Genomic DNA, 27,321 nt, shown 5'->3' on the forward strand with positions numbered 1-27,321 from the left:
TTAGTGTGTTTTTGTTTAAATTTAGATCTATATCAACAACATTCTAGGCAATGTTTATTAAAGGAAGCAATCAACTTACTTTGTATAATAATATAAACAATATTAACTTTCAGTTTCATATGTGATATTTACCTAAATTAACATTTCTAAAGCTTTTTATAAGATGTAGAACATAGAATTTAATCATTGAAATAATGTTTAGATGTTCTTGTAATTAAAAAAATTATAAGCAGTATTATTATATGAAATTTAAATTATGGATGTATTTGACAAAGTAGAGAACGTGGATACGGATAATTACACTTTATCAAAAATCTACGACATTGTGGATAGCTTTCTTTGCGACGATTCCCAACTCATTGAGTCACCTATTTCATTTTGGCAAAAATTAAAAGGAAATTCGAAAAATCAACAATTGTAAGTTATCGTATGTTGCTCTATAACTTGGAGTATGTATTTAATTAAATTTTATAACTTTAAACTATCTAAGGTACTTTAGTTTAATTTTCTGAAGTTATGCTTAGGGTCACTTGTAGATTACAGTCTTTGAAATAAAATAGAACCGTAAAAGTAAAAGGGACAAGAGCCGTAAAAGTAACAAAAACAAAATGTATTGCGCTATGAAATTTAATCTCCTATTAATAGATATATAGCAAATGCAAAGTTAGAGCTTAGTTATGAGTTATAATAAATTAATAGTGACTTAAAAGAACCGTAAAAATGATAAGAAATCGGCGAGTTGAAGAAACTGGCATTTGTCATCTACAACTAATCGAAAACAGATAAATACCAAACTATGACATTAAAATTTTTTTTTTTTAATGATTTTATTGTATAATTTCTAATCTGTACCTTAATATAAATAAACAAATTTTAAATATGTTTTTAGATATGTGGAATCCCTTATTTACAAATACATTTCGTTCACATATGGATTGGGTATGTATTCTTAATTTATTTTTATAACACACTTTTTAGTAAAAATACTAATTTTATTGAAACCTTTATTTAATTTTTATTTGTTTTTGAACCATTGTTTGAATGTTCATTATTACACAGCATTGCCGTAATAATTATTTACTTGTAACTTCCTTTAAGTGTTAGTTAATGATTAGTAGTCAGTAAAGAAAATATTTCTTATGAATTAAACCGCGCTGAAAGGTTACAACCTAAGCGGAAGTGACGTCACATTTTAAGTTGGCACGTATTTTGAGGGGAACTAAAAATAACGACTTTTGATTTATTTGAAAGTGGTTTTTAGACTTTGATTAATTTTAAATGCTTGGACATAATGATAAGGTTATTACGCATAGCTTTAAACAACATAATTTAAATATTAGAAATTAAGTTTTTTAGTATAATATTACAATATATGTATTTTCAACGTTATATATTTACTCTTAATGTTGATAATGGTATCATAGTAAATTTGGGGCTTAGTTAATACAATATTTAAATTTTGACAAAACTCTTATTATATTTAATTATTCTTGTTGTAAAGGGGCCTTACAACCTTATCACAGAAACTTTGTCACTTAGTCTTTGCCTATATGTTATTTTTTTATCTTTTTAGGCCATAAACCGTTGCACGAAGCTATACATATGATTAAAAACATATCTGGCAATACGAAACACAACGACAGCCAGCCTACAACGCCTCTTGTCAGTCATCATCGGTCGATAAATCGTTCAAATTCGATCCTCGTGAATACCGCAGCGCAACAGCGGGGAAGAGCGTTCACTGCTCCCGCCAATCCTCGACGTCGAAGCTCCGATCTAAAAGTTAGCTCCAGTCCGGTACCTAGAAAATCGCTTGTACCGATGGATATCCCGGGTATAGGGCAAGCTGGGAAGGGCAAAAGAAAAGCAAGTGCTGTGCCGGATATAGCACCTTGTTTAAGTTTAATAAATTTAGGTAAATTTTACAAAAAAATGCAAGTAAATTTTTGAAAAATTGTTTACATAAATGGCTTTAAAGGCAAGGCTCTAATAAGTAAACATGGTTTTATTGTATTTTGGAATTGATTAATTTGCTGTTAAAATGGCATCAGACTCTAAATTTGCCTTTTATAAATGGTGTTAAAATAATGTGTTTAGTATAACTTTATTTTTAAATTTTATTTTAATTTTATATTCTTTTCAATCAAATAGTTAAAGAATACATATGGAACTTACATATGTTATAAACAGTGAGATATTTATATTTAAATTTATTCTTATTTTATAGAGGAAGAAAGAACGACTTCAATAAAAATGCGGGAAATATTATATACCATATCTTACCTAGTTAACACTTGTGATTTAAGCGCATGGGATTTCTCAAAATTAAGAGAAGTATTTTTAGTGTGGAACAAAGGTAAAATTACCTTTCTAAAAATAAAATATGTTTTAATTAAATTATCATTTTACATGTTGTTTAATATTTGATTAAAATTAACTACTAAATTTAATCATATTTTTGTTAATGTATTTTTAGCCAGGGCATGGGAAAATACATCGTCTTCGTTTGAAGCAGCGGTAAATTAAAATATATTCTTTATTTAAGTCACCTAATTTTATTTAATGAAATTTTTAATTTTATTTTTGTTTTGAGTCAACGCTGTCAAAAATTTTAAATAAAAAAAATTATACCGTAAAAATATTGACCTTTTTTAGGTTGCTTTGAAATGTTTGGTATAAATACATATTTAATTTTTATTTAATGCACTTTAAAAAAAAAAATTATTTATTTTTTTTTTTGTATAAATTAATTTAAATTTTATATATACTTTTTAGATAATGAAAACGTTTGCTAAGCCTCCTGATAATGTAGAGATCGAATTAAAATCTAAACATCTCGTCTCTGAATTTTTATCAACATTTCAATCTGATAGCGAAAACAATTTAATTTTGAACGATAAATCAGGTAAGGTATACAAGTAACTTAAATAGTTTTGGGTTCGATCGCCACTGCTATTATGCTGTAGAGGCCCTAAGTACGGTGCTGTAGAGGCCCTAAGTACTGGTTTTATGCTTTAGCGGCCTTAAGTAAGGCGCAAAAATGGTATGAACTTTTTTAAAATGTCACTTAATCAGCATTTTAAAATTATAGGGCAATTAATATCTATAATATTTCAAACTGACAAAGGCAACTCGAGACTGGTCGGGGTAACAAATGTTACTCTATGACTTAAAACAGTATTTTTTCTGTTATCTAAAACAGTATTTTACCGTATTTCAAATTTCGGTATTACCGGCGTGATACCCTTAACCTTATATAGGCAATGTTGTACAATGTATGTCACTATAGGTAAACTATGTTTTGTCAATTTTGCAAACTCAACGAAAATGTAAACAATAACGTTAATATAGTGAGCTATTTACTATATAATAAATATGATGTAATCTTTTAAATTTAGTATTTTTTAAGTTTCGTTTTCCTTATTTGGTAGTCTAGTCGCTTTAACAAATAATCACCAACAAAATATTTAAAGACATTTTTGGCTGCAGCTGGTTTAACATTTAAGATCCTTAATTTGTCTAGTCAACAAAAACCGGTGTAAATTTCCCTGTACAAAGGTAAAAAGCATGCGTGTAATGTCAAATAAAATGTTGCGTGCCTTAGTTTAATACGATACATAACGTTAAAGTTGTCATCAAAATTTTAAATGTTTCATGGTTTTGTGTAATTCTTAATAATATATATGCACATGTTATTTATTTTTATAAATTTATTATAAATTTATTCTATCAATAATAAAATAAATAACATGTACTTCTATATAAGTTAAAATATATTTTAATTTTTTTAATATGAAATAACTTTTTTATATTACTAAAAATTTTTAGAAATGTTAATTAGGCGTAATGCAACGTAAATTACTTTTATTATATTTAAAGAAAACCAATTTTCGTGGAAATTTGATTTAAAATTTCTAAATATACTAATTATTTTTTAATATACTTTTTATGTCATTGATTGTATTTATTAAAACACATTTTGTTGTATATTTCGACTTTTTGGCGGGTATACAAAGTGATTAATAATAAATGATAAATATATATTATTTTTATAATTTTTTATTTTCGTTTAGTTGGTGAAAGTATTAGATGCTGGAAATTGAGAAAATTTATTCAAGGTGAAAACCAAACACCAGAATGTTTAATCAACTGTTACGTCGAAACGTTGGAAAAGGTATTTTTAGATCTATTTTTTATTTATTTTTAAATAATTGTTTTAAATTTTAAAAAACATTAAAAATATATGTATAAATCTTTTTTTAATTTTACTTAAAAGAAATTTGATAAAATTGCGATATTCTTTCTACTAATATTTAAATTTGAAAATTATTTTGTTTTTGATTTCTCAAAATATTTGTTTCTTATAGTAAAATAAAACAACAAAACCGTAATTTTTTTTAGATAAATGAAGATTCTGACGACGCAAAAATAATTTCCATCTTAAATATTCTTTGCCAAACCATTTTAACTGTAAGTACAAAAAAAAATGAAATTGTAAATCTATATACACTTTATAAATACAAAAAAAAATTTGACGGGCAAAAAGAAATGATTAAGAAAGGTTTAAACCCTAGATTTATTGGTCCGCAATTCAATATTTAAACAGTAAAATATCACTTGTATATTTTAATACAGGCGACCTATATACCAATAGAAGTACTTCACAACGCTTACCAGTCTTTGCAAAAGTTCTATTTGTGGCCAATGCCAGTTTCAAAAGCTGTCAAGCATGTTTTAAACTTTATACAAATTGAAATGAAGTCACCAGGTTATTAATAGAACTAAACAAACAATACTTGCTAAGTATATAAAATATGAATAACAAATACTTATTCAGTCAGATTCATTAGTCATTTTACAAACATTGTAGTCATTTATTGTGCTGTAGTAATAGTAATATTACTTTGTTTTTAATGATATTAGTAACACTTGAATGCATATTTTCGGTCATTTTAGGATATTAAATTCATTTCCTTTTGGTCATATCCCTCTAAAATCAAAACATAAATTTTAAATCTTTAAAAATTTTGTTCTACGCTTGAACTATCTAAAAATAAACTTTGGCTATTCATAAATAAAGACTTATACTGCAATTAAAAAATGAATTCGGCCAAACTATCTATATTAGGAAACATAAATTTGTTTAACTAATTTGTATAGTTTTTTTTACAAAATATGTAATATGATTTTTTGTTCTGTTAAGGTTATTTTTGTCGAATGGTATTCGTCCAAGAGCAAGAACCTGAAGGTTTGTTTCAGCATCTTAACACCCAAACCTCGTAAGTTGTAAGATTTAAACTCAAAGACTAAAATTCGTTTTAGAATTGTTAGTATTTTACCTAAAGTATACATTTCGGTTTTTTAAAGGGCTTTATATTACGAAGAAACCTTTTTATATTTAGAATTTTAAAGTTTAGTTCAAATAATTGACATACTGTTAAAAAGTTGGTTTTTATTTTTAAAATCTGCTTCTAAAATAACATATAAATATGCTTGTTGTTTACCAACTTAATTTGCACACGTATATTTTGAAACGTTCACCGGAACTAGAACGTAATCACAGCAGGGTTTGGTTTTTTCTATAGTGGTAACAGTATCGATGTTATTGAAAAGTATGGTGACTAAATATAACGTGTTATGCGAGTGTTAGGGATGGCACGTGTGTATTATAAAATTAAAAGAAACTGAAAAGTTGTTTAAATATAAGAGAGATTAAGAAATACTGCTGTGGAAAACATTTAAAAATACAAACCTTTATTTTTAACCTATTTTATTACAAATGGTATATTACGACATTTATAAAGTTGATTAAATGTCGATTCAACCCAGAAAACAACTTAATTTACAACTTAGCACTAAACAAATTAACTTAATAACACCAAGGATTGAATTATCATCTGGTTAAGTTGTTCATGCTGGAGCTGTTTTCAAGTTGAATTGACAGCCACTTTGTAAAGTACATTTCAAAATATAAATCTTTTTTTAATTTTAATTTTTTATTTATTTTTTAGATGCTGTCCTGCTAACTTCTTTATAGACGAAAATCTAAACCAAAAGTTCGTGCTCGAAAATGCTTTAAGTGAATTTACAGACATTGATGAATCTAACAGACAAGAAAAGGATTCAAGCTGGCAACGACATTTTATTGAGCACATTTATACTTGTGTATTTGGTTACGAATTTTGTGATATCAAAGCCTTGAGTTCGAGTCTTGAAGTAGGCCATTTTTGTCATTTAATTTTTTGTTGCATTTTTAGATAAGTTTACAAATTAATACTAAATAAATAAAGTAATATTAAAAGTTTTTATATTTAAAATATAAACAAAACTGTTTTTGTAGACATGCTCAACCAACTTACTTACTTCAGTAAGTTGTGAAGCAGCTTCTATCATGGAACAGGCAATCAGTAAAGATACCTACGATTCTGCTCAAGAATTTATCAGAGAAAAACTTGAAAAGTTGTCTAACAAGCTAACTAGTGCAAATCGTAAGTTTTCTAAAGAGAATTTTATGAAGTTACCGCTTAAACTTAGGCTATTTAAAATTACATTAACTCCAAGACATTAGTAATTAGCTATTGTCAATTTGGAATATTATAATTTAAAAATTAAAAACGATTATTAAAGTTTTGGTTTGCTACAAAACTTAAAATTAAAAAAAACGCCTAAATTATTTTTTATATTATAATTAAATTTTTTGTTTTAGGCAATTCTCAAATTGAATCTGCAAGTCAGAACGAAACCAATGATGAGTCAAATAAATTTGTTCGTAAAAATAGCAACCACGTGATAGTGGTGCCACGTCGTAACAGTTCTCATCTAAGTAAAAGTCTCTCAACAACAAAACTCGATCTAAGTAAAAGTTTGGACCAAGAACCGCAAAAAGAAGCCAACAAGATTCGTGTTATGAAACATTCTAAGGTTTTTTATTTTATAATTTGGCATTTATTTTAATATTTAAATTTTTTTTTTAAATGTTTTAATAAAATATTTTTAAATTTTAAATTATCTGCCACCCTGACCTGCTAATGCCTGGACCTTTGTTATTAAACCATCTTGTCTTTTATAACTTTCTTGGCAGGTGTATTGTGGGTTTAACTGAATGAACCTTTTTTATGGGGGAGAATTTGTATAATAGCTAAAAACAGATATTTTTATTTGTAACAGGTGGCAATACACTCATTAAAAAAGAATGACTTGGCTGATACAATATTTCAAATTGCCCGAACAACAGCAAAAGCTTATGTTGAAGAAACCAGACAAAGCGGAAACTTTGCTGCAAAGAAAAGAGGTAACAAGCTACAAAGCAAGCTAAAATGTTTCTTATTTTACTTTTGTGATGGCAGTAAGCAGCTTTAAAAGTTCTTTAATGGAACTATTCATTGTAAGCATATTGACTATTAGAACCCAAATGGTTAAGTTTTAGCCTTAACTAAAAGCCATAATAGGTATTTTATTAACCTTTAGGCTTAGCATTAACTATATCAAATCTTTCAGCCTTATGAATTTACTGTTTATCTGGGCTTTTGCAAAGGGCTTTAAATAAATCAGTTAAGTAACTTATAATACTTTCTAATCAACAGCATACACTAGGCGGAGATCTAGTGCTCTAAAGGGAATAGAAGATGCTAGAGACAGCGGTTTGATCGAGGACTTTGAAACAAAAGATAACGTAAAAAGAACTGTCAGTACTAAGAAACGGCATTCGTCGTCAAGCCAACATAGATTGTCCAAAGGCGGACCACAGTCCAAGCGCAGCAGTATTGTCGGTGAACAAAAATTAAATCAGGTGCGTTAATATTTCCTACATGTCTGTTTTTTTATCCTATATTTGGGGTTATTTTTTAACCTAAAACTCAATCTTAGCTTTTATTGTACGAGGTTAAATCCTATATTTGAGCAAGTAATCTTTTTTATTTATTTAAATAATTTTTAAGGACTCCAGTAATAGTTGAAACCACATTAAATACTTGTTTTTCTTATAAAATTACATTAAAATTAGCAGAGTGAAAGTAGTGGGGAGCTTAGCGAAGAATTTTGGAATCAGTTCCAAGCTAAAGGTTTTGACGAGGACGAAAATGAACATTCGCTTGATGACTTGATCAAATCTATGGAAATAGCAAGCAGGTCTTCACTCCAATCTAACAAATCTGACGAACAGCATCAGAACGATTGCCAGCATCAGCAAACCAATAACTTATCAGAAAACTTTAAACATATGAGCGTTTCAACTACTGATTTAAATCAGCCCATGCCAAGAAAGAACGAGTTCAATTTGCCTTTTAACGAGAAAAATCAAAGCAAGAGCAAGCACAAGCGAAGATTTAAGACTTTGAGTAAGGCTAAAAAGATTATGAAAACTGTGACTCGATCTCATTCAACAAGATATGTTGTTAGTCCTGATAATGAGGAACTTAATAATAAAGACTCGAGAGAAACAATTTTTAATTTGTTTGCTGATCCGAAAAATAAACAAGTTCTGGACGAAAGAAAATCAAGTAAGTGAAAGCTAATTTTTTCGTTTCTATTTAAAAATCTAGTCGAATTTTTTTAAATTTTCAAATAACTATTTGAATAAAACCGTTTTTTTATTCTTAGTTAAGTTTAAAAAAGGTTTTGCGTTTTAACTCTTGTATACCTTTTTATTTTTATCTTTTTCATTTAACTCCTTTTTAAGGTTCCAGTTCAAGTTCGCCACCTCCACAAACCCAAAACTCTTTAAGTGGCTTGTTTTTCGACGGTTTAAACGTCCCTAGATGGCGCACCACGTCCGATCCGACCAAAAAATCTTTGCGCGCAAAAAAAGCTCGCAACCGATACGTCCACGTCAGCAAGATATTTTCCAGTACCAATGACGTCAGTATTGCGTCATCAGCGTATCAGTTTAACCCCGAAACGGCATCACTGTCATTTGACTCGTTATCAAGAGAGGGGTTTTTTCCTACAGCTTTAGAAAGCACTCCAGCGCCCCTGGTGGAAGGAAAAGTTGTCGAGCCCAGAAGAGCATCTCACGGTTAGTTATTTTTTACCTATTTTTTGTATTGTGCACTTTCAGTATTTTTAAGATTATTTTTTATTGGTTTAAATTAGTATTTTGGACTATTTATTTGTTTGCAATATATTTTTTCTTTAATAACTAGTTCAGAGCTTTGTTATGATAAAAAGATAAATTACAGTTATCCAGTATGGTATACCGTCACGGCGTCGGATTTTTGAATATAATGTAAAACCTATTATATTACTAATATGAAAATTTAATAGTTAAGATACAGCAGTAAGGTCATATCTGTGTTTTCTATTTAAAATTTTTATAGAACATTTTAACTTGAAAAGTTTAATAACAAATTTTTTTCTTTATTGAAATTTGTTTCGTTTTTATTTAGGAGATGAAAAAAAAGTTTTAAATGAAATTGACGATGAGTCCAGAGCAAGGTTAACTTTAAAGTATTTAAATATTTATTAAAATCTGCTCAAGTATTTTAAATATAACAAATTAATTCTTCTCAAACAATTAACTTAATTAAGCTATTTTTTTTGGTATTCGTTTAAATAAATTATATTCTATAGATACTATAATTAAACTACTCCTGTATATCCGTGTCAAAAAAACTACCTTATTTAAAGTTTATTGCTTCTTCATATTTTGGTAATTATTCTACCACGTTCTAACAAATTACAATCGCTATCTAATGTGTAATAAACTGTATTATTGCAGAATGGACTCTGGTATTGTTATGGGGAAACCAACCGATCGTTCTAATCAACGAAGAAGTTCGTCTTTAAGTACCAACGTTGATTGGGAAGAAAGCGGGGTAGCCGGAGTTAAGTTCTTAAGAAAACAAGCTGTCAGGTATGTGGTCCAGGGTTCGATTCCTGGCGTAGAACATTTTTATTTAAGGCAGATTTTAATTTTTTGCTTCTTTAACGTTACTAATTGTTATAAAAAAAAATTTTTTAATGATTTCAATTTTTCACGAACAAATGATTTTTGAAATTAATAATTTGCAGGAAAAACCGACGCAGTCGCCCTCTGTCGCAACTCTCAAGAATGGTACCTCGCAAAATCTTAAAATTTATTTTCGCTGGTAACGACACTACGCTTGGCCACGTGGCTAGAGCATATTACCAATTAAGGTAACTTATACTCTAAACTTATTTTTTTTATTTTTGTAGTGTTTTAATTTGGAATTTTAAAATTAATTTTTTTTAGTATGAAAAAATATAAGACTCGATTTAATTTTTTAGAAAAAGGCAAGCTTCGAGAGCACCCTTACTTAATCATTTAGACTTGCGACTTTATTACATTCCTGTCGGTGATAATTTATTTGAAGATGAAAACTCAGCAGGTACATAGAGTTTATTTACAACTAACTTAAATATTTCAGAAATGCTATCATTTCATAAGTAAATTAGCTAAAAAAAAATTTGCTAGTCTAAAAACCATTTGGCAAGACAAATTAATGATTAGGAATCTAATCTCTAATTTCTAATAATTACTGTGGCAACTGAAGACTGAATTGGGGTAAAAAAAATACCAAATGCTTTAAATTTTGCGTGTTTTAGGCTTGTTATTACGAGCCAAAGGGTGACTTCTATTTTTTACCCTAAAAAGGCAATATTTAATTATATTTTACCCTGAACAAGTCTTTTTATAATAAGACTAAATTTTAGATACATAATCATATATTAATAATCACATTAACACCTTTTTTTATTATAGATGATGTAGGAATGTTTGATTTGCAATGGGCCGAACTAATGGGAAAAAGTGATCCGTGGTTTAATTCTTCTGTTACCATGACAATTAACAACCTGATTAGAGTTAATCCAAAGGTAAATATTGAACACAAGTTAAAATAAAAACACAGACTTGATAATCCTTTAAGTTGCTTAAAATATGGAAAAGTTAATTTTAAATAAAACTGTTACAGATGCAAGAAGATGACGTCACAGAAAACGTCGTCACCTCATGTGCTCCAATTCAGGTAATTATTTTTAATTTTTTTAAAACGTGTTATTTTAGTATAAACATAAATCATTTATAGGCTACAGTTCTTTATGTGAAAACTATTTGTTCAAGGACTTCAATCTACAATAAGTTTAAAATAAAGAAAAATTATTTGTTTACTTTTTTAGACGATAAGTGAAAGTATTTTAAGTTATTCCCAATTTGCCACAAATACAACTGAAATTCCCATGTTCAAGGTAATTTAAAGTAATAAAAAAAATAAACAAAACTATATTTGCTTTGTCTAGTCTGGTTGCATTTAGTATTTAAAGTTAATATTTGTTAAATAGTTTTTTTTAATTAAATTATTTTAGGTATCTATGAGGACTAGCACAAACGAAACAATTCACGAAATATTTTGCTGTAATGTTGAGATTGGAAATTTAGCTTATACTAAAGCTATAAAAGCTGGTAAAATATAACTTATATCTAAAATAGTGAAAGCTGTAGACATAAAATAGCCATAAACTTAGTCTTAAATTTTATAAATTATTTAAAGTATAAAATACTATTTTTGTATTAATTTGTCGTTTTAAAAGTCTAACAATTAATTTTATTTTTTTTCGGTAAAAACATAGTTAATTGTTTTTATAATTGTATGACTACAGTTTAATAAAACAACCAATTTTTGTTGATAGGTCGATTTGGTAAAATAGGAAAATTGGTTGATTTAAATAGCGGACCACCACCGGTATTTACTTCGTTTGAATTCGCCAAGGTAATAACAAAACTCTGTGATATTTTTGGACTTTTGTTAATGCTTAAATTGGTCAATTATACTTTAAAGGAGTAAATTATAATTATATTTTAGCTCTTAAAATTAAAAAAACATGTAAAATTAATATTTTATAATGTAACAATAATTTTCTTTTTAGTTTGGAATCAATGGTTCGTTCTTATCTAGTAAGAAAATGGACGACACTTTTTATTATTCTGTTAATTTTCTCCCCATTGCTTTATGTGGAGATCAACGACAAGGTAAATCAAAACATCAATTTATAATTAATGTATTTTTTATATTTATTTATCTTTGTTGTTGAAAGGTTGACTTCACGGCCTAAACATAAAGTAACATCAGTTACCCTGATCCATTCTAGAGTTGCCTTTGGCAATTTAGGATATTATAGATAATAATTGGCCAATAACTAAGCTGCTGATTAAGTGTTGGCTTAGCAAGAGTTTTTACCGTTTTTGGCCTTAATTAAGGGTGCTACAGCATTATAGCAGTGGGGATTAAACCCAGCATTTCACGTAGGGCAGGCAAGTGTTCTGCTACACCATACTGTTAATGTTATTTATATACTAAGAATGACGCAAATTTTGTTTATTTAAAATAGATCAAATGCGGTTTACTGGAGCTGATAGTTTATTGGTTACTTTGGTCGATAACGAAAAACGAAATAAAAGTGTCAAAAAATCACAACAAAAAGTAAGAAAATTTTTTAAAATGTTTTTTATATTTTTTTACTGCACCATAAAACTGTTTTTGCAATTAGTATATAAACAATTTACGAACTCTTTTTTATTTAATTTTAGGGTAGGGAAGATGAAATGTCGTCAGTTGCCGAACAATTCACTGTCAGTGTTGCCAAATTAGATGTCATTAGACCTTCGCAAGGCACATTTACAATTTGTATTGACAACTCTATTATTCACACGAACATCAAATGGTAAAAATAGATTTACAAATGTGTTGGGAAATATATAATTGTAGTTGAACCAAACTTCGCTTTTTGTAAACTAATTTCGGCAGCGTGGTATAGTAGTTTAAACACTTGGCTTCACAACACAAGGTCCTTAGTTCAATTCTCACTGCTTACATATATTAACAGTATGAACTTTTGCCAGGCCAAAAAACTGAAGAAAAATTATTGCGCAACTATAATTGATATTATTTTAAATTGACAAACTTAACTCAAGACTGGGTTGGGGTAACAAATGTTACTTTATGTTTAGGCTGTACAGTCTTTCTTTTTACATCAAGAATATATAAACACTAATAACTTTGTCCTTGTTTTTATTTTAGTTTTGAAGTAAGTCGATGTCTTGCACCTGAATACGAACGATCAAACAAAAAACGATTTCACCTTCCAAACACATCACAATTTATGTCACTACCTTTAAAATCATTTTGGCATACAACAACAACATAAACAAAAAATTAAGTAGCAAAAAATGTAAAAGCTACCAAACAAAAAAAATACTAAAGGTATAAATAATACTAAAAAAATAAGATTTTTAATTAGCCACTGCATTGTTAATTGTTTTAAGTACAAAAAAACGTTAAAATTATCTACCTCGTATTTTTAAGGTGTATTTTAAACTTCTGATTTAATTTAATTGTATTATGAATTAAAAATAGTTCCTAAATTGTGTTTTAAATTTATTTTATTGCATTTTTTTGTTACTTACATGTCAAGTATTATTTTAAATTTGTTGTTGTTACTTTTTCAAATGTTATTAAATATTTTATTCACCACCGAAATATAGTTCTAACTTTAAAGCATTTTGACATTTTTAAAATTATCCAATTTTTGTTGAAAATTTGACCAATAGTAACCTCTTGGCTTAAAAGCCTAAACAAAAATGAAATTAAAAAAGGCGTGCGAGCGTTTTTTTCAATCAACACGAATTTCTACATTCCAACGTTTATAAGCTAATGCGTTTTTGTTAAAATCGCTTAGGTTTAAACCAGGTTTAAAGTGTAATATGGTGAGCCTGATTAGTAATATGCTCAAGCAGTTTTTTATTTCAAATTAGCCTCAATTTTTTAACATAAATAAGATTTTAAAATAATAACCTAACATTAATTACCCAGGCCTAGTAGATATACAATAAAAGTATATATAAAATTATATATATATACATATCAAAAATAAAGTAATGAAAAATTTGGTGAGAACTGTTTGGTGAGAATTTAATTTATTTTGTATAAGGACCGTAAACTACAATTGATTCAGTCACCTTATTTTCCAGACAATTAAAACATAGGTCTATTTTATAATATACCCTATTTTATAATATACCCTTCAAGAAATAAGGACCTAACGCTTGGTAAAGCTTTTTTAACTAAAATCGAACATATAAAATATGCGCCAACTTGTGACGTAGACGTTGTTACTGACAACCAGACGCTACAGCGAGCCCGACGCGGGATCGTTAAATTAATTGTTCGCAAATAAAAACTGTTTGTTTTCTATTGTTTTGTTTGTATACCAAAATAAATATTAGTTTTTTTGTAGTAACTGATTTTATTAGATATTATTTGATTAGGTTTTAAAGTAAAAAGCATGGAAATTGCAAAAATGAAGTAGAATATTTCTATGTTTATGCAAAAGAAAATTGTCGTTAGACAACTTATTGTTACGTCATAAGTAGTGTATTGCCAATCTTCAGAAAAATTCGCGCCGAAATAAGATAAGTATTTTCCGCAAATAGAACGTTAAGATTCTCAAAAAATTGAAAAATTGGTCATTTGCATTGCCAAATTAAGCGGTAATATGGGTTGTTCTTTTCTTTTGTGCGATTTACATTACATTTAATGTATAATATGCCAATTATGAAGCAAAAATTCGGACATAGGTGGTGAATAAAGGGATAAATATAGACGTCAAGTAACCAAAAAATACTATGTATACTAAAGAAATTGTATAACACAATTGATTGCTGTTTGGTAATTGTTCAATTTTGTGTTAAAAGTTAATTTTAATTACATTTGTTGGACAAGTTTTGTCCAACAATTCAACAGCTTGTTTTGTATGGAAAAACAATTAAATTCTAAAAAAAGCAAATTTAAAATTAATTTGACTTGTGCAATAAAACAAACAAACAGATAAACTAACAAACAAACTTTAAAACAATCAACTAACAATTATACTTTTAACAATGTTTATACAATAGCAAAAATTAACAATCACAGAACAATTAAAAAAGTAGTGTAACAATAAATTATTTTAAAAATACATATTTAGAATTAAATTAAAGTTTTGAATAAGATGGTTTTCTATAAATAATTAATTTAATTTTTTGTTTTAATAAAAAGGCTTTGCCTTGACTACATGAGGTCTAGAGTTTGATCCCCACTGGTTCAATGCTAAGGAACCCTTAGTTAAGGCAGTATAAACTGTTCAAACTCTTGCTGACAAAAAACAATTAGCAAATTAAATTAAAATAAAAAAACACATTGAAAATAAAAAAATATGAGAAAAAGAAACAAATAATAAAAACAAATTATTTTTAGTAGTTAATATATTTTTTTAGATTTTTTTAAATTTTTTAGATTTTTGTTGATAAAAAAAACTACAATGAAATAACTAAATATGGATACTGAGGAAAGATTAAAATGGTTAGAAGTCAGAGTTTCGACTTCACTCCGACCTCGAGCCGATGAGTTAAGAAACTTGTTTACTCGAGATGACTCAAAAGCGACTCTAATTGAGTTTTTATCGAATGATGAAGCGAAAAGATTATTTGTTTTTCATCAGCCTGAGGAAAAAGGAGGGGGACTTAAAGTGGTTCTTACTGCACCAAAAAAGGTAAAAAGCTTAATTTTTTAACTTTAAATTTTATATATATGTCAAATCCGATTCTTTATTTTTTTAAATATATTTTTAGTGAAATTGCTTGCATGTTTTTTGTATTATTTTTAAATCTTTATCTTTAATGTTGAAAAGCTGCTTTTATGCTCTAACCATTGAGTAACATTTGTTACCCCAACTTAGTCTCTAGTTGTCTTTGAAAGTTTTAAACTAATAAAAAAAAAACTTGCTATCTAGTTAACCTGCTAGTGGGTTCGATCCATTACCCTATAAAAGAAAGCTACTACACCATACTTTAATATTAACTCTGTTTTTTCTACTCATTTCATTATTTATAGGTAGCAGAGAAATGCATTTGTTTTGTAAAAACTGGATCAGCATCACAGCTTCATTCTGGTAACTTTGATGAGGGGATAACATGTATGGATTGGTCACAAGCTTTACCCCATGCTGAACTGTGTTTAAGGTATATATGTTTTTAATTGTAGCACTTTTAAGTAAGAATAGTGCGATTATCATTATTGATATCCAAACCTGAAAAAATCAACTCGAGACTGTGTTGTGATATAGCACTGATATAATTTTTATTAACTTAGATTTAAAAAATAAAAATATTGAACCTATATTAACGGAAGCACAATTTAATAAAAGTTAACAGGTTCGATAATACTTTTTACAGTTAGCCTAACTTAAAAGTTAAATTTCTACACAATAGTTAATTAACGAATAGCAGGTTAACGGTTTGATGCCCACCTTTGCTCTATATATATATACTCTTGCTAAAACTTTAGAAATTTTACCTACTAATCTGCAAAAAATAACTGATTTAAACAATTTTTTTTCTAGAGATATATTTCTTCCTCTACTATGCACCGATTCTGATATGATGTCGGAAACTGGTGGGTTATCACCTGATAAGTTAATGGACATCTTACATCGATTGCTTAGCAACATTGAAGTTTCTAGAGGGGTTCAACAGGGAAAGGTAAATGATTTTATTTTAAAATTTTTATGCATTATAAAGGTAAAATTGTAAGAAAGGTGTAGTGGTAGAAACACTTGTTTTGCTACATGATGTCTTGGGCTTGATCCCCACTGCCTCCATGTTGCAGCTTCTGTTAGTCAGATGCTTTAAATTGTTTTAATTTGTGTTAGGCTAAAAACTTGTTGGTTTTATTAATTATCCGGCAATTTTGTTTATATAATATACAAACATTACTCAATGTTTAGACTGTGAAGTTTACCTTTTTATAATAAGTGAACAAATACATAATTTAGAAAAAATAAACATTTAAAACTATATATATCAATAGTAAAATCTGTGAATTTTTGGTTTAACTTTCAAGAGTTAAACAAACACTTAACTGGAAAAGTGGTTTTCTGGCGTGCGTATTTATTTGATTTTCAAAGTTATCGGTTTAAAATAGGATAATCAAACACTCAAAAATATAAATTGTTGAAAAACGAGACAACTTAAATCGTTATATTTTTTTTATATTATTACAGAACAATTTAAAATTTTAAAAACCTACTACCTTAGTTGATATAAAAAAAACTACTAAAAAGCATTATGCACAAAATATTACAAAATACTTTTATAAAATTTTTATTTATAATTTTTTCTTTATTAAGGTTGTATTAGCCCTGCCGTGCATAGAAGTTCTAGCAGAAGCTGCAGCCTTTCAACATCGACAGCCAGCAGTTGTTCATGTGCTTGAATCTGCTGTAGTGGGTTGGATAAGACAGATTAGAAATGTGCTGAGACATGATGCCCTTGCAGCTGCAAAGTAAGTTACATTTTTAATAAAGTAAAAAAAACATAATTCTATTTTTAAACGGTGGTGTGGAATTTATATATAATGGAGTTTAGTGGAATGATTATATAGTATGTCCAATTTATAGGCCTACAAAATAAATAAAACTGCTGTTTGTGGTGCATGGGCAAATTATTGTGGGCTGATATTAGAGTTGCAACCATACTATGACAATTAAAATCTTAACACAATCTTAACATGTTTTTCTTTCAGGTTTAATTTTCACTGCTGCTAAGTTAATGAAATAATATTACATAGTGGGATGTTAAATTTTATAAAATAATAAAAGAGCTGCAAAATTTTACATGATCTTTTTTTATTATCGCCTTAGTATATTATTGTTTAAAGTTAGGATGTTTTGAAGGTTGATTAGCGTTGAAGCAGGCGAACCAATCAGACCTTCACATGAGATTGAGATGTGGCAACAACATATTCAACATACAACCTCCATACTTGAACAACTAGAAGGTAAATTGATACTGATGACATATGTTATGGTTGTTAGAACACTTGGCTTTACTATGTAAGGTTCTGGGTTTAATTTTCACTGCTTTTATGCTGTGGTGGTCTTGAGAACAGGGTTATTAATGGTACGAATTTCCAATAAGCTTAAAACCAATCAGCAGAAATTAATCAGAATTATTAACATCAAAACTGCCAAAGTCTAGTTAAATCGGCAGTACAGTGTAGTAGTAAGAACACCTGCTACATCACATTGAGTGTGGGTTTAATACCCACTGCTCTTATGCTGTAGCCCTCTTGAAGAAGGCACTATAAATGGTATTTACTCTTGCTGAGCCAATACTTAATCAGCAGTTTATTTAGTTTATTTGCAATTATAATCTATAATAGCAGTTTATTTCAGTTTATTTGCAATTATAATCTATAATATCTCTAAGGCAAACTCAAAACTGGGTCGGAATAGCAGTTGTTACTCTATGGTTAGATCGCGCATTCGACCTTCCCACATCGAGGATAAAGATATATACAAAAAGTCTGGGTCTAACAAATACTTAAATATATTAGATTTATGTCTTTTTTTGCAAAATAATATAAATTTTAATTTTATTTTTTAGCTCCAGTTGCTTCTGATATTTTAATGAATTTAAATCATGCCAAAAGTGCTTATGCCCAATCATTTGGTGAAGTTCAAGCTGAAATAGAACAGGCACAAGAGCAAGCCAAAGCTCATCTCAGATGTTTTGCAACTGTGTTACCATGGATTCAAGATATGTACAGAACTTCAAGTGTGGACAGAATGCTTAAAGGTGTGGTCATGTTTGTAAATTGGTTTATTTTTTTAGTTAAAAATTTTTTTAAGAAAAAGGTATTCATTTTTGATTACTTTTTTTTTACTAAGTTTGTGTCTTTTTCTACTCTATTTGTGGTTTCTAGTTTTTCCACCATTTTTTAAAATTGAATTAAAATTGAGTTAATAGTATATATATTTTAAGGGGTGTAATAATAATTGAAAGTTTGGCCTGGACTAAAAAGATATTGAGCTTATTTGGAGACTGTAAACTACTAGTGATCCAAAATTTATACATAAAAAACTTTTTTTTTTAAAGTTAATTAATGTTTTGGCGAAAATTTGTGTCTTTTCTTACCTCTATTGTTAAGAATATATTTTGTATGTTTATTTTGTGTTATCTTTTGTAGATTGAAAGTTTTTCTTGTAGTAACTTAATGTTAAGTTATGCTTTTGTTTATGTATGTTATTGTAGTTCTCTTCTATTTGGTTCAGTGATTTTTTCCCTTTCTCTATTAGGTTCTCTTTTGTGTTTTGTGTTTAACAATTAGTTCATTATAGTTTGTGCTTGCTAGGGGTTAGACCTATTTTTATTAGTGCATGCAACCTTATATGTTTTGTTATTTAATTAATGCATGTTACTTTTATTCTATTTGAATAAGTAATAAGAAATAAATAATCTGGTTTTTCAATGGTAGCAGAGGATGGTTGCTGAAATACAGAAATGTCATCAGTATCCAGAAAATCTCCTCCCAAGTTTGGGGAGGAAACCAGCTATAGTGCATGGAGGAAAAAGATTGACATGTGGCAGCTAATTACTCCAGTAGATAAAAAAGAACAAGGAATAGTTGTTCTTTTGGAAGCCTTAGAGGGGAATCAAAAGGCTGAAAAAGCTGTGGAAGAACTTAGTACTATACAGTTACATGCAACCGATGGTCTAGAAAAAATTCTTGTTAAATTAGATTCTGCTTTCAAAAGTGAAAAAGTAGATGATGCGTATGGTTCTTATCGGGCATTTAATGATTACGTAAAACCTGAACATTTATCTATGAGTGATTACATTTTGGAATTCGAACATTTGTACCATAAAATGTCTTCAAATGAAATGGTTTTACCTGATTCTGTGTTAGGATTTAAATTAATTGATGGAGCCAATGTAAATGACAATGAACGAAGGTTGGTTCTAACAATGGCTAGCGATCTCAAATTTGTTAGTATTAAGTCTGCACTGAAACGAATATTTGAAAATTCATATCAATCTACTTCTACTATGACAATAAAGCAAGAAGCCTTTTACTCTAAAGAAAGATTTCGAAATCGAGATTATAAAAAGTCGAAATATTTTGATCCAAAAAAGAATTTTAATAAATTAGATAAATTTGGAAACATTACAAGGTGTGTTATCTGCGATTCTATTATGCATTGGGCAGCCAAGTGTCCTCATAACACAAGACCTTATAAAGAAAAATTTCCTGCTTCAATTAAGGAAGTTGAAGATGTCAGTGTTGTCCTCTTCAGTAAAATTTCGAGTGCAAGCGAAATATTTATGTGTGAAACAATGGGATCTGCTGTCCTAGATACAGCATGTACTAAAACAGTTTGTGGTATCAAGTGGTACACAAATTATATTGATCACTTAAGTAAAGAGATGAGAAACAAGATTTTAAGTGCTGCAAGTTGTACTAGTTTTCGTTTTGGTGATGGAAGACAAGTAGTTTCATTTAAAAAATCACGCATTCCTGCAAGTATTGGTGACAAATTTTGCTTCATTGATGCAGAAATTATAAAAGAAGATTTGCCTCTACTTCTCAGCAAATCCTCTTTAAAGAAAGCTAATTCAAAGATTGACCTTAAAAATGATAAAATAGAGATGTTCGGTAAAAATATTAATGTGTTTTTTTCCACCAATGGCCATTATTGTATAGATATTACTCCTAAGAACAAGGTATTGACAAAACCAAGAGAAGAAATTCTGTTGTCCAAAGATATGTCGCCTCCTGAACAAAAGAAAGTTGTTCAAAAGCTTCACAAACAATTTGGCCATGCTTCAGCCACAAACTTGGAACGACTACTTGAAAATGCAAATGCATTAACCAAAGAGCTTTCGATTGTTATTAAAGAAGAAATTTCAAAATGTGATATTTGTTTAAGACACAAGAAAAATGTTCCGAGACCTGTTGTGGGGTTACCATGGGCTCAACAGTTTAACGAAACAGTAGCAATGGACTTACATGAGCTAGAACCAAATTTATGGTTTTTCCATATGATAGATATGTTTACACGTTATAGTAATGCTGTAATTATACGCAACAAGACTTCCACTGTTATTGCTAACAACTTTCTGAAACATTGGATTAGTTTGTTTGGTGCTCCCCGTAATGTTTTAAGTGATAATGGAAGAGAATTTAATAATGAAGAGTTTCATGATTTGTGTGGAAATTTTAATATTTCTGTTCTTACAACCCCGTCTTATTCTCCTTGGAGTAATGGACTTTGTGAAAGACACAATGCAGTTTTGACTGAAACCTTACTAAAGACCAAAAGTGATGTTAAATGTAATTGGGATATAGCTTTGGCGTGGTCATTAAGCGCTAAAAATGCAATGATTAATAGTTATGGATTTAGTGCGAATCAATTGGTTTTTGGACAAAATAGTAATTTACCCTCCACTATTGACGACAAGCTTCCAGCTTTAGAGGGTAAAACACAAAGTATGACAGTAGATGCACACATATCAGCGTTACATAGTGCCAGAAGGGCATTTATTGAAACAGAATCTTCAGAGAAGATTAGAAGGGCATTAAGAAAACAAACAAGAAGAAATGGAGAAACTTTTCTTATTGGAGAGAAAGTGTACTACAAGCGGGAGGATGTTAATGTTTGGAAAGGTCCTGCAAATGTTTTGGGTCAAGATGGCCCTATTGTTTTCATAAGACATGGTGGGCAATACATAAAAGCACACACCTGTAGGGTTCAGCGCGTAAATGAAAATCAAAGTGATTTAGATGATCAAGAAGAAATAACTCCTTTAAGAATTCAACCCAAGACTCAAAATGATAATGATATTATTACAAAGCCTTGTTCTAAAAAACAAATTCCAATCGAGGAATCGTCATCCGAAGAAGAATTAGAAAAGCCTAACCAAGTAGAAGATCCTTCTCATTTAGCAATTCAACCTCTAAAATTAAAGCTTTTTACCGGCCAAACAGTTCAATTTAATAATGAACATGGAATAGAATGTACAACTTCAATTCTAAATAGAGCAGGTAAAGCAACTGGACGATACAAAAATGCTTATAATGTAAAATTTATTGAACCTGAAGATCTAAGAAACACAAATACATGGATAAATTTTGACAAGGTCCAAAATTTTAAAGTAATGAGGTCTGAAACACAAACTGAAGAGATCCAAGAAGTATCCAGTGACTTATTTTATGATGCAAAAATAGCTGAATTGAATAGCTGGAAAGCAAATGGTGTTTATAAAGAAGTAAAACATACAGGCCAACACTGTATATCAGTGCGTTGGATTTGTTCAATAAAAGAAAAAGACGATCAAAAGATTGCAAAAGCTCGCCTTGTGGCTAGAGGCTTTGAAGAACTAAATAAGGAAAAACTAATAAAGGAATCTCCTACTTGCTCTAAAGATGCTCTAAGAATGATTATTTCCCTGTCATTACAAAAGAATTGGCAAGTAAAAAGCATTGATATAAAAACAGCATTTTTACAAGGTGATTTAGTTGAACGAGAGATTTTACTGAAACCACCGATAGAGTCAAACTGTCCCAAAGACATTGTTTGGAAGCTTCAAAAATGTGTTTACGGTTTAGCTGATGCATCGAAGGCTTGGTACAATAAGGTCCGTAACTTTATGTTTGAAGCAGGTGCCAAAATATCGAAAATGGATTCTGCTTTATTTTATTGGCACAATGGAAAACAGTTATATGGAATGATTTCTGTTTATGTTGATGATTTTCTGTGGTCAGGAACAGAAAATTTTGAAAAAACTGTAATAAAAAATTTACGACAAACATTTAAAATTGGAGAGGAAAATAAAAATCAGTTCAAATATATTGGTTTAAACATCTTTCAAAGTAACCAAGGTATAACTTTGACACAGAAATCATATGTCGATAGTCTCAAACAAATACAGATTAATTTAAACTATTTAACCACAAATGAGGACACAATAACATCAGCAGAAAGGAATGAATTGCGTTCAAAGATAGGACAACTTCTATGGTTAAGTGGACAGACTAGACCTGATGTTAGTTTTGACGTCTGTATGTTGTTGACTAATTTTGAAGATGCAAAAATCAAAGATTTAATTGCTTGCAACAAAGTTATAAGAAAGGTTCAATCCAAAGAACTGTTTTTAACCTTTAGGAATTTGGGAGATACTAAAGATCTTAAAATTGTGGTGTATACAGATGCAGCTTTTGCAAACCTAAGAAATGGAGGAAGTCAAGGAGGTTATTTGATTTTTCTTGTTGGTAAAGACCATACTTGTAATCTGTTGAGCTGGCAATCGAAAAGAATTCGGCGTGTTACAAGAAGTACTCTGGCTGCAGAAACCCTAGCTCTTTCAGATGGAATTGAAGCAGCATTATTTATAAATGCTTTGTTTTCTGAATTATATTATGGAGAAGTTAAGTTTGACAAATTACCTATTGTGGGAATTACAGATAATCATTCATTATATGATGCTGTATATTCCACAAAAAGTGTTATTGATAAAAGACTTCGTATTGATGTTGGATCACTTCGAGAAATGATTGCAAGAAAAGAAGTTAACGAAATCAAGTGGGTTAATACCAAAGACCAACTTGCTGACTGTTTGACAAAGCATGGGGTGCATGGTATGCTATTAAGTTCAGTGATACAAAAGGGAATGCTTTCTTTTATTTAAAAAAAAAAAATAGTGAGTTTGTTAAGAATATATTTTGTATGTTTATTTTGTGTTATCTTTTGTAGATTGAAAGTTTTTCTTGTAGTAACTTAATGTTAAGTTATGCTTTTGTTTATGTATGTTATTGTAGTTCTCTTCTATTTGGTTCAGTGATTTTTTCCCTTTCTCTATTAGGTTCTCTTTTGTGTTTTGTGTTTAACAATTAGTTCATTATAGTTTGTGCTTGCTAGGGGTTAGACCTATTTTTATTAGTGCATGCAACCTTATATGTTTTGTTATTTAATTAATGCATGTTACTTTTATTCTATTTGAATAAGTAATAAGAAATAAATAATCTGGTTTTTCATCTATTATTCTTTTTTAGTTTTTCCACCATTACTACACACTGTCTTGCTTATCTGGAAAAACTCAAATTATTATCATGATCCTAAACCGTTTGCTCAACTATTAAAGATGCTGTCAAATGAGGTAAAATGTTGTAGAATAATTTCGGAATTAGTTATTTATATTTAATAGCAGCTGCATAGTGTAGTGGTTAAAACACACGGATTCATTGCAGAAGGTCCTAAATTTAATTCCTATAAATTTTGTCTTTACTATATAAGGTTCAGGGTTTGATTCTTAATAATATTGGATTAACTGGTACCGGCAGCATGGTGTAGTGGTAAGAACACTTGCTACACTACACATGGGTTCAATCTCCACTGATCTCATGCTGTAGCGCTCTTGAGTAAGGTACTATAAACGGTACGAAGCCAACCCCTTAATCAGCAGCATAATTATCGGGCAATTATAATTTATAGTATCCCAAGCTGCCACAGGTAACTGGAGACTGGGTCGGAGTAACTGATGATACTCTATGTTTAAGTCGCGCATTTGACTTTTTCCCATCGAAGATAAAAATATATATATACCAAAAAAAAAAAATTAAAAAAAATAACTTCATGAGGTCCTGGATTCAATTCCTATAAATATTGGCTCTACTACATGAAGTCCACACTTTAATTCCTAAAAATTTACTATAATATATAAAATTATGAACAACTGCTTCACTGTATGTTTAAGGTGGTAGCGAGGGCTCGAAATCTTGTAGGTGAAAATCCATTTGAAGATACTCAAAGATCTTACATTGCTTTGAAAGATGCTTTAAGACTTTGTGCAGCATTTAGGGGAACTTATTTGGATTTTAAGGTATTTTGTTATTTATTTTTAATGGTCAGACCTTGATGTGGAAAGGTTGACTTCATGACCCAAACATAGAGTAACATTAGTTACCCCGACCCAGTCTCGAGTTGCCTTTGGCAGTTTGGGATATTATAGATTATAATTTCCCGATTATTAAACTGCTAAGTAAGTGTTGGCTTAACAAAAATTCAAATTATTTATAACACTTTATCAAAAAGTGCTACAGAATGGAAGCTTTGGGGATTAAACCCAGGATCTCATGTAGTAAAGCCAGGTGTTTTGACTACTACAAGAGGTTGCCAATTTAACATTTAAATATATTTAAACTGTTATGTTTATAAAAAAATTGGTGTTTGTTTTTAAGTTATTTTATTGTCTTAAAAAATAAATTGATCTAAAAAACTTATGTGTAAAATAACTTTAACAATTAAAAAGGAAAAAGCGAATGCATATAACAAAGAAAAAGTAGAAGCCACTGTAATGACAATGGCACGACTTCGACCCAAAGATCAAAATGTTTTGTACCGAGCCAAAATTTATGGGCCTACTGGATATCAACAGTGGTTGAATAGATCGGAAGCTGCTGAAAGTTCTGGTAAGAAATGATTTTAACAGCTTTTTGTGCTCAAGGTGATTTAAATGCATGAGTTGTAGTTTGTGAATTACTGAACTATTACCAAAAACTATTGTACCGAGGTACATTTTACCGAATGGACGTTTTATTGAACTCTATTTTAACTAATGGGTATTTCACTAAAAACCATACATGTCAAAAGCATTTTTTTATCTACAAGGAGAAATTTTACCTCTCTGGGATTGTCCCCTTAAATTTCTCTTGGCGTTAATTTTGGTAAAATAACATTTTAAAGTGTCCATTTTGTAAAATGTTTTATAGTTATATTTCCTTTTTTGTTATATTTATTTAATATTGATGTAGAAAGGTTAACTTCACGACTTAAACATAGATTAACATTAGTTACCCTGATTCAGTTTTGAGTTCCTATTGAAGTTTTGGATATTACCTATTAAAATTGCCCGACAATTAAGCTGCTAATAAGGTGTTGGCTCAGCAGGAGTTCACATTATTTATAGTGTCTAATTCAAGGGCTTAAAAGCAGTTAAGATCAAACCCAGAACCTAATGTAGTGAAGCCAAATAACCACTGCATCACGCTGCCGGCTATTTGAACCTTAGCAGTAACCTTTATATAAAAAATAACTAACTTTAAGTTGTCATTTTTGTATTAGTTTTGATTTAATTTATAGATGAATCAGACCGGTGGGTAGACTCAGCCTGGCCTCCGAGAAACAACAAATGTTTTTTCGGACTCAGTCGCTTCGTTGAACGCTGTAACGACTTGCTGGACTTGGTCGAGACGACTCGTCATTTTTTGACTTTGGAGGAGGCTGCAAGAGTAGGAGGAGCTGGAACAAGAGGATTGGATGCCTTGATCTCTGACATTCATCAAGTTAGTTTAAAAATAAAGTTTAAAAAAAATATAAAGTTTTTAAAAAAATATTATTAAGCCTTTATAAACAAAGAATTTTTTTCTATTTCGGCATTCTTAATTTAGTTATTCTATTTTTTAAATCTTTTTAGTTAATTTTTCTATGAATTTATTTTTAGGTTTTTATTCGGACTATCAAAGATTTCACAAGCAAAAACCATGATGTTTTAAACATTGACGACAGGCAACATTTTGAGAAAGCATTTTTCAGATACAGATCTGTTATTAAAACATTAGAGCATAGACTGGCTGGTGTGCTTAGAACTTCTATAAGAATATGTCCAAATACTATGTCTCATTTAAGGTAAGTAATAAAAAATTATTGTTAAATTAATCGGCACATGCTGTAGTGTTTTTTTTATATCTTTATCTTCAATGTGGAAAATTCAACTTCACAAACTAAACATATAGTAACATCAGTAACCCCGACCCAGTCTTAAGTTGCTTTTTGCGGTTTGGGATATTATAGAATATAATTGCTCAAATATTATGCTACATTTTATACTGTTTATAGCGCCTTACTCGAGGGGGTTTCAGCATGTGAGCAGTGGGGATCGAACCCACAACCTCATGTACTGTAGCAAGTGTTCTGACTACAAAACAATTCAATTATAATATTAATATCTCAATCTGCCAAAAATGAAAAATTTTATTCTTAAAATTTTTATTTTAACTTTCAATTTAAAAATAATTTTTTAGGGTATTAGAAGTGTTTGAGGGCATCAGCGCAAGGGAATTACTACAAAAGGAATTACAGACAGAAAACAACTCTCTTATTTTCTCACTTACAACAGAGTTTAAAAATGTCAAAGAAATGTTTGAGAACTCTATTCATAAAGTTCCATTACATACAAACCTCCCTCCTACTGTCTCTAAGCTAGTCTGGGTAAGTAAGCACTATCTTTGATACATTTTATTTTTTTAGGTATCTCCAAACATTTTATTTTTTTAGGTATCTTTTATTTTATTAATTACCGGCAGGGTGGTGTAGTGGTAAGAACACTTGTTACACCACACATGAGTTCGTGGGTTCAATCCCCACTGCTTTCATGCTGTAGCGCCCTTGAGTAAGGCGCTATAAACGGTATGACTCCTGCTGAGCCAGCACTTA

The 27,321-nt window shown here is 29.5% G+C and overlaps 2 protein-coding genes across 4 annotated transcripts in view; both read left to right on the forward strand.

Moving 5' to 3' along the window:
• The first annotated feature begins 210 nt into the window (after window positions 1–210).
• On the forward strand, window positions 211–13,514 carry LOC145752145 (uncharacterized). Of its 3 annotated transcripts, none has more exons than XM_082568363.1 (30): window positions 211–417; window positions 890–939; window positions 1,574–1,915; window positions 2,228–2,356; window positions 2,477–2,517; window positions 2,776–2,905; window positions 4,074–4,174; window positions 4,402–4,470; window positions 4,636–4,768; window positions 5,204–5,279; window positions 6,012–6,216; window positions 6,341–6,488; window positions 6,707–6,921; window positions 7,168–7,291; window positions 7,584–7,789; window positions 8,003–8,498; window positions 8,678–9,013; window positions 9,384–9,444; window positions 9,716–9,850; window positions 10,009–10,134; window positions 10,246–10,346; window positions 10,721–10,833; window positions 10,932–10,985; window positions 11,137–11,205; window positions 11,323–11,419; window positions 11,647–11,726; window positions 11,884–11,986; window positions 12,346–12,437; window positions 12,545–12,678; window positions 13,035–13,514. In XM_082568363.1, exons 1-30 carry the CDS (start codon window positions 257–259, stop codon window positions 13,159–13,161), a joined length of 4,254 nt encoding a protein of 1,417 aa, XP_082424489.1. In that variant the 5' UTR covers window positions 211–256; the 3' UTR covers window positions 13,162–13,514. The 3 variants fall into 3 exon arrangements, with proteins under 3 accessions (XP_082424489.1, XP_082424491.1, XP_082424490.1); XM_082568365.1 differs by having other exon boundaries at window positions 9,384–9,432; XM_082568364.1 differs by having other exon boundaries at window positions 8,006–8,498.
• A 1,780-nt stretch (window positions 13,515–15,294) lies between these two features.
• Window positions 15,295–27,321, forward strand: part of LOC145753799 (uncharacterized) — a 72,071-nt gene continuing 60,044 nt past the window's right edge. Inside the window, exons 1-12 of the mRNA XM_082570246.1 lie at window positions 15,295–15,543; window positions 15,885–16,012; window positions 16,393–16,531; window positions 17,179–17,333; window positions 17,725–17,828; window positions 18,437–18,628; window positions 23,883–23,986; window positions 24,584–24,709; window positions 25,139–25,292; window positions 25,969–26,171; window positions 26,330–26,514; window positions 26,910–27,096. Of these exons, the coding sequence (XP_082426372.1) occupies window positions 15,328–15,543; window positions 15,885–16,012; window positions 16,393–16,531; window positions 17,179–17,333; window positions 17,725–17,828; window positions 18,437–18,628; window positions 23,883–23,986; window positions 24,584–24,709; window positions 25,139–25,292; window positions 25,969–26,171; window positions 26,330–26,514; window positions 26,910–27,096 (1,893 nt within the window). The 5' untranslated portion in view covers window positions 15,295–15,327. The remainder of the gene's footprint in view (window positions 15,544–15,884; window positions 16,013–16,392; window positions 16,532–17,178; window positions 17,334–17,724; window positions 17,829–18,436; window positions 18,629–23,882; window positions 23,987–24,583; window positions 24,710–25,138; window positions 25,293–25,968; window positions 26,172–26,329; window positions 26,515–26,909; window positions 27,097–27,321) is intronic.

The sequence above is a fragment of the Corella eumyota genome, chromosome 5, assembly GCF_963082875.1.
Source record: "Corella eumyota chromosome 5, kaCorEumy4.1, whole genome shotgun sequence".
Lineage (NCBI taxonomy): Eukaryota > Metazoa > Chordata > Ascidiacea > Phlebobranchia > Corellidae > Corella > Corella eumyota.

Bases quoted from the DNA above. Each gene is read 5' to 3' on its own strand.
- LOC145752145 (XM_082568363.1), top strand. From the start codon at position 257: ATGGATGTATTTGACAAAGTAGAGAACGTGGATACGGATAATTACACT. The intron at 418-889 runs GTAAGTTATCGT...ATATGTTTTTAG, and splicing joins AATTCGAAAAATCAACAATT to ATATGTGGAATCCCTTATTT. The intron at 6,922-7,167 runs GTTTTTTATTTT...TATTTGTAACAG, and splicing joins GTGTTATGAAACATTCTAAG to GTGGCAATACACTCATTAAA.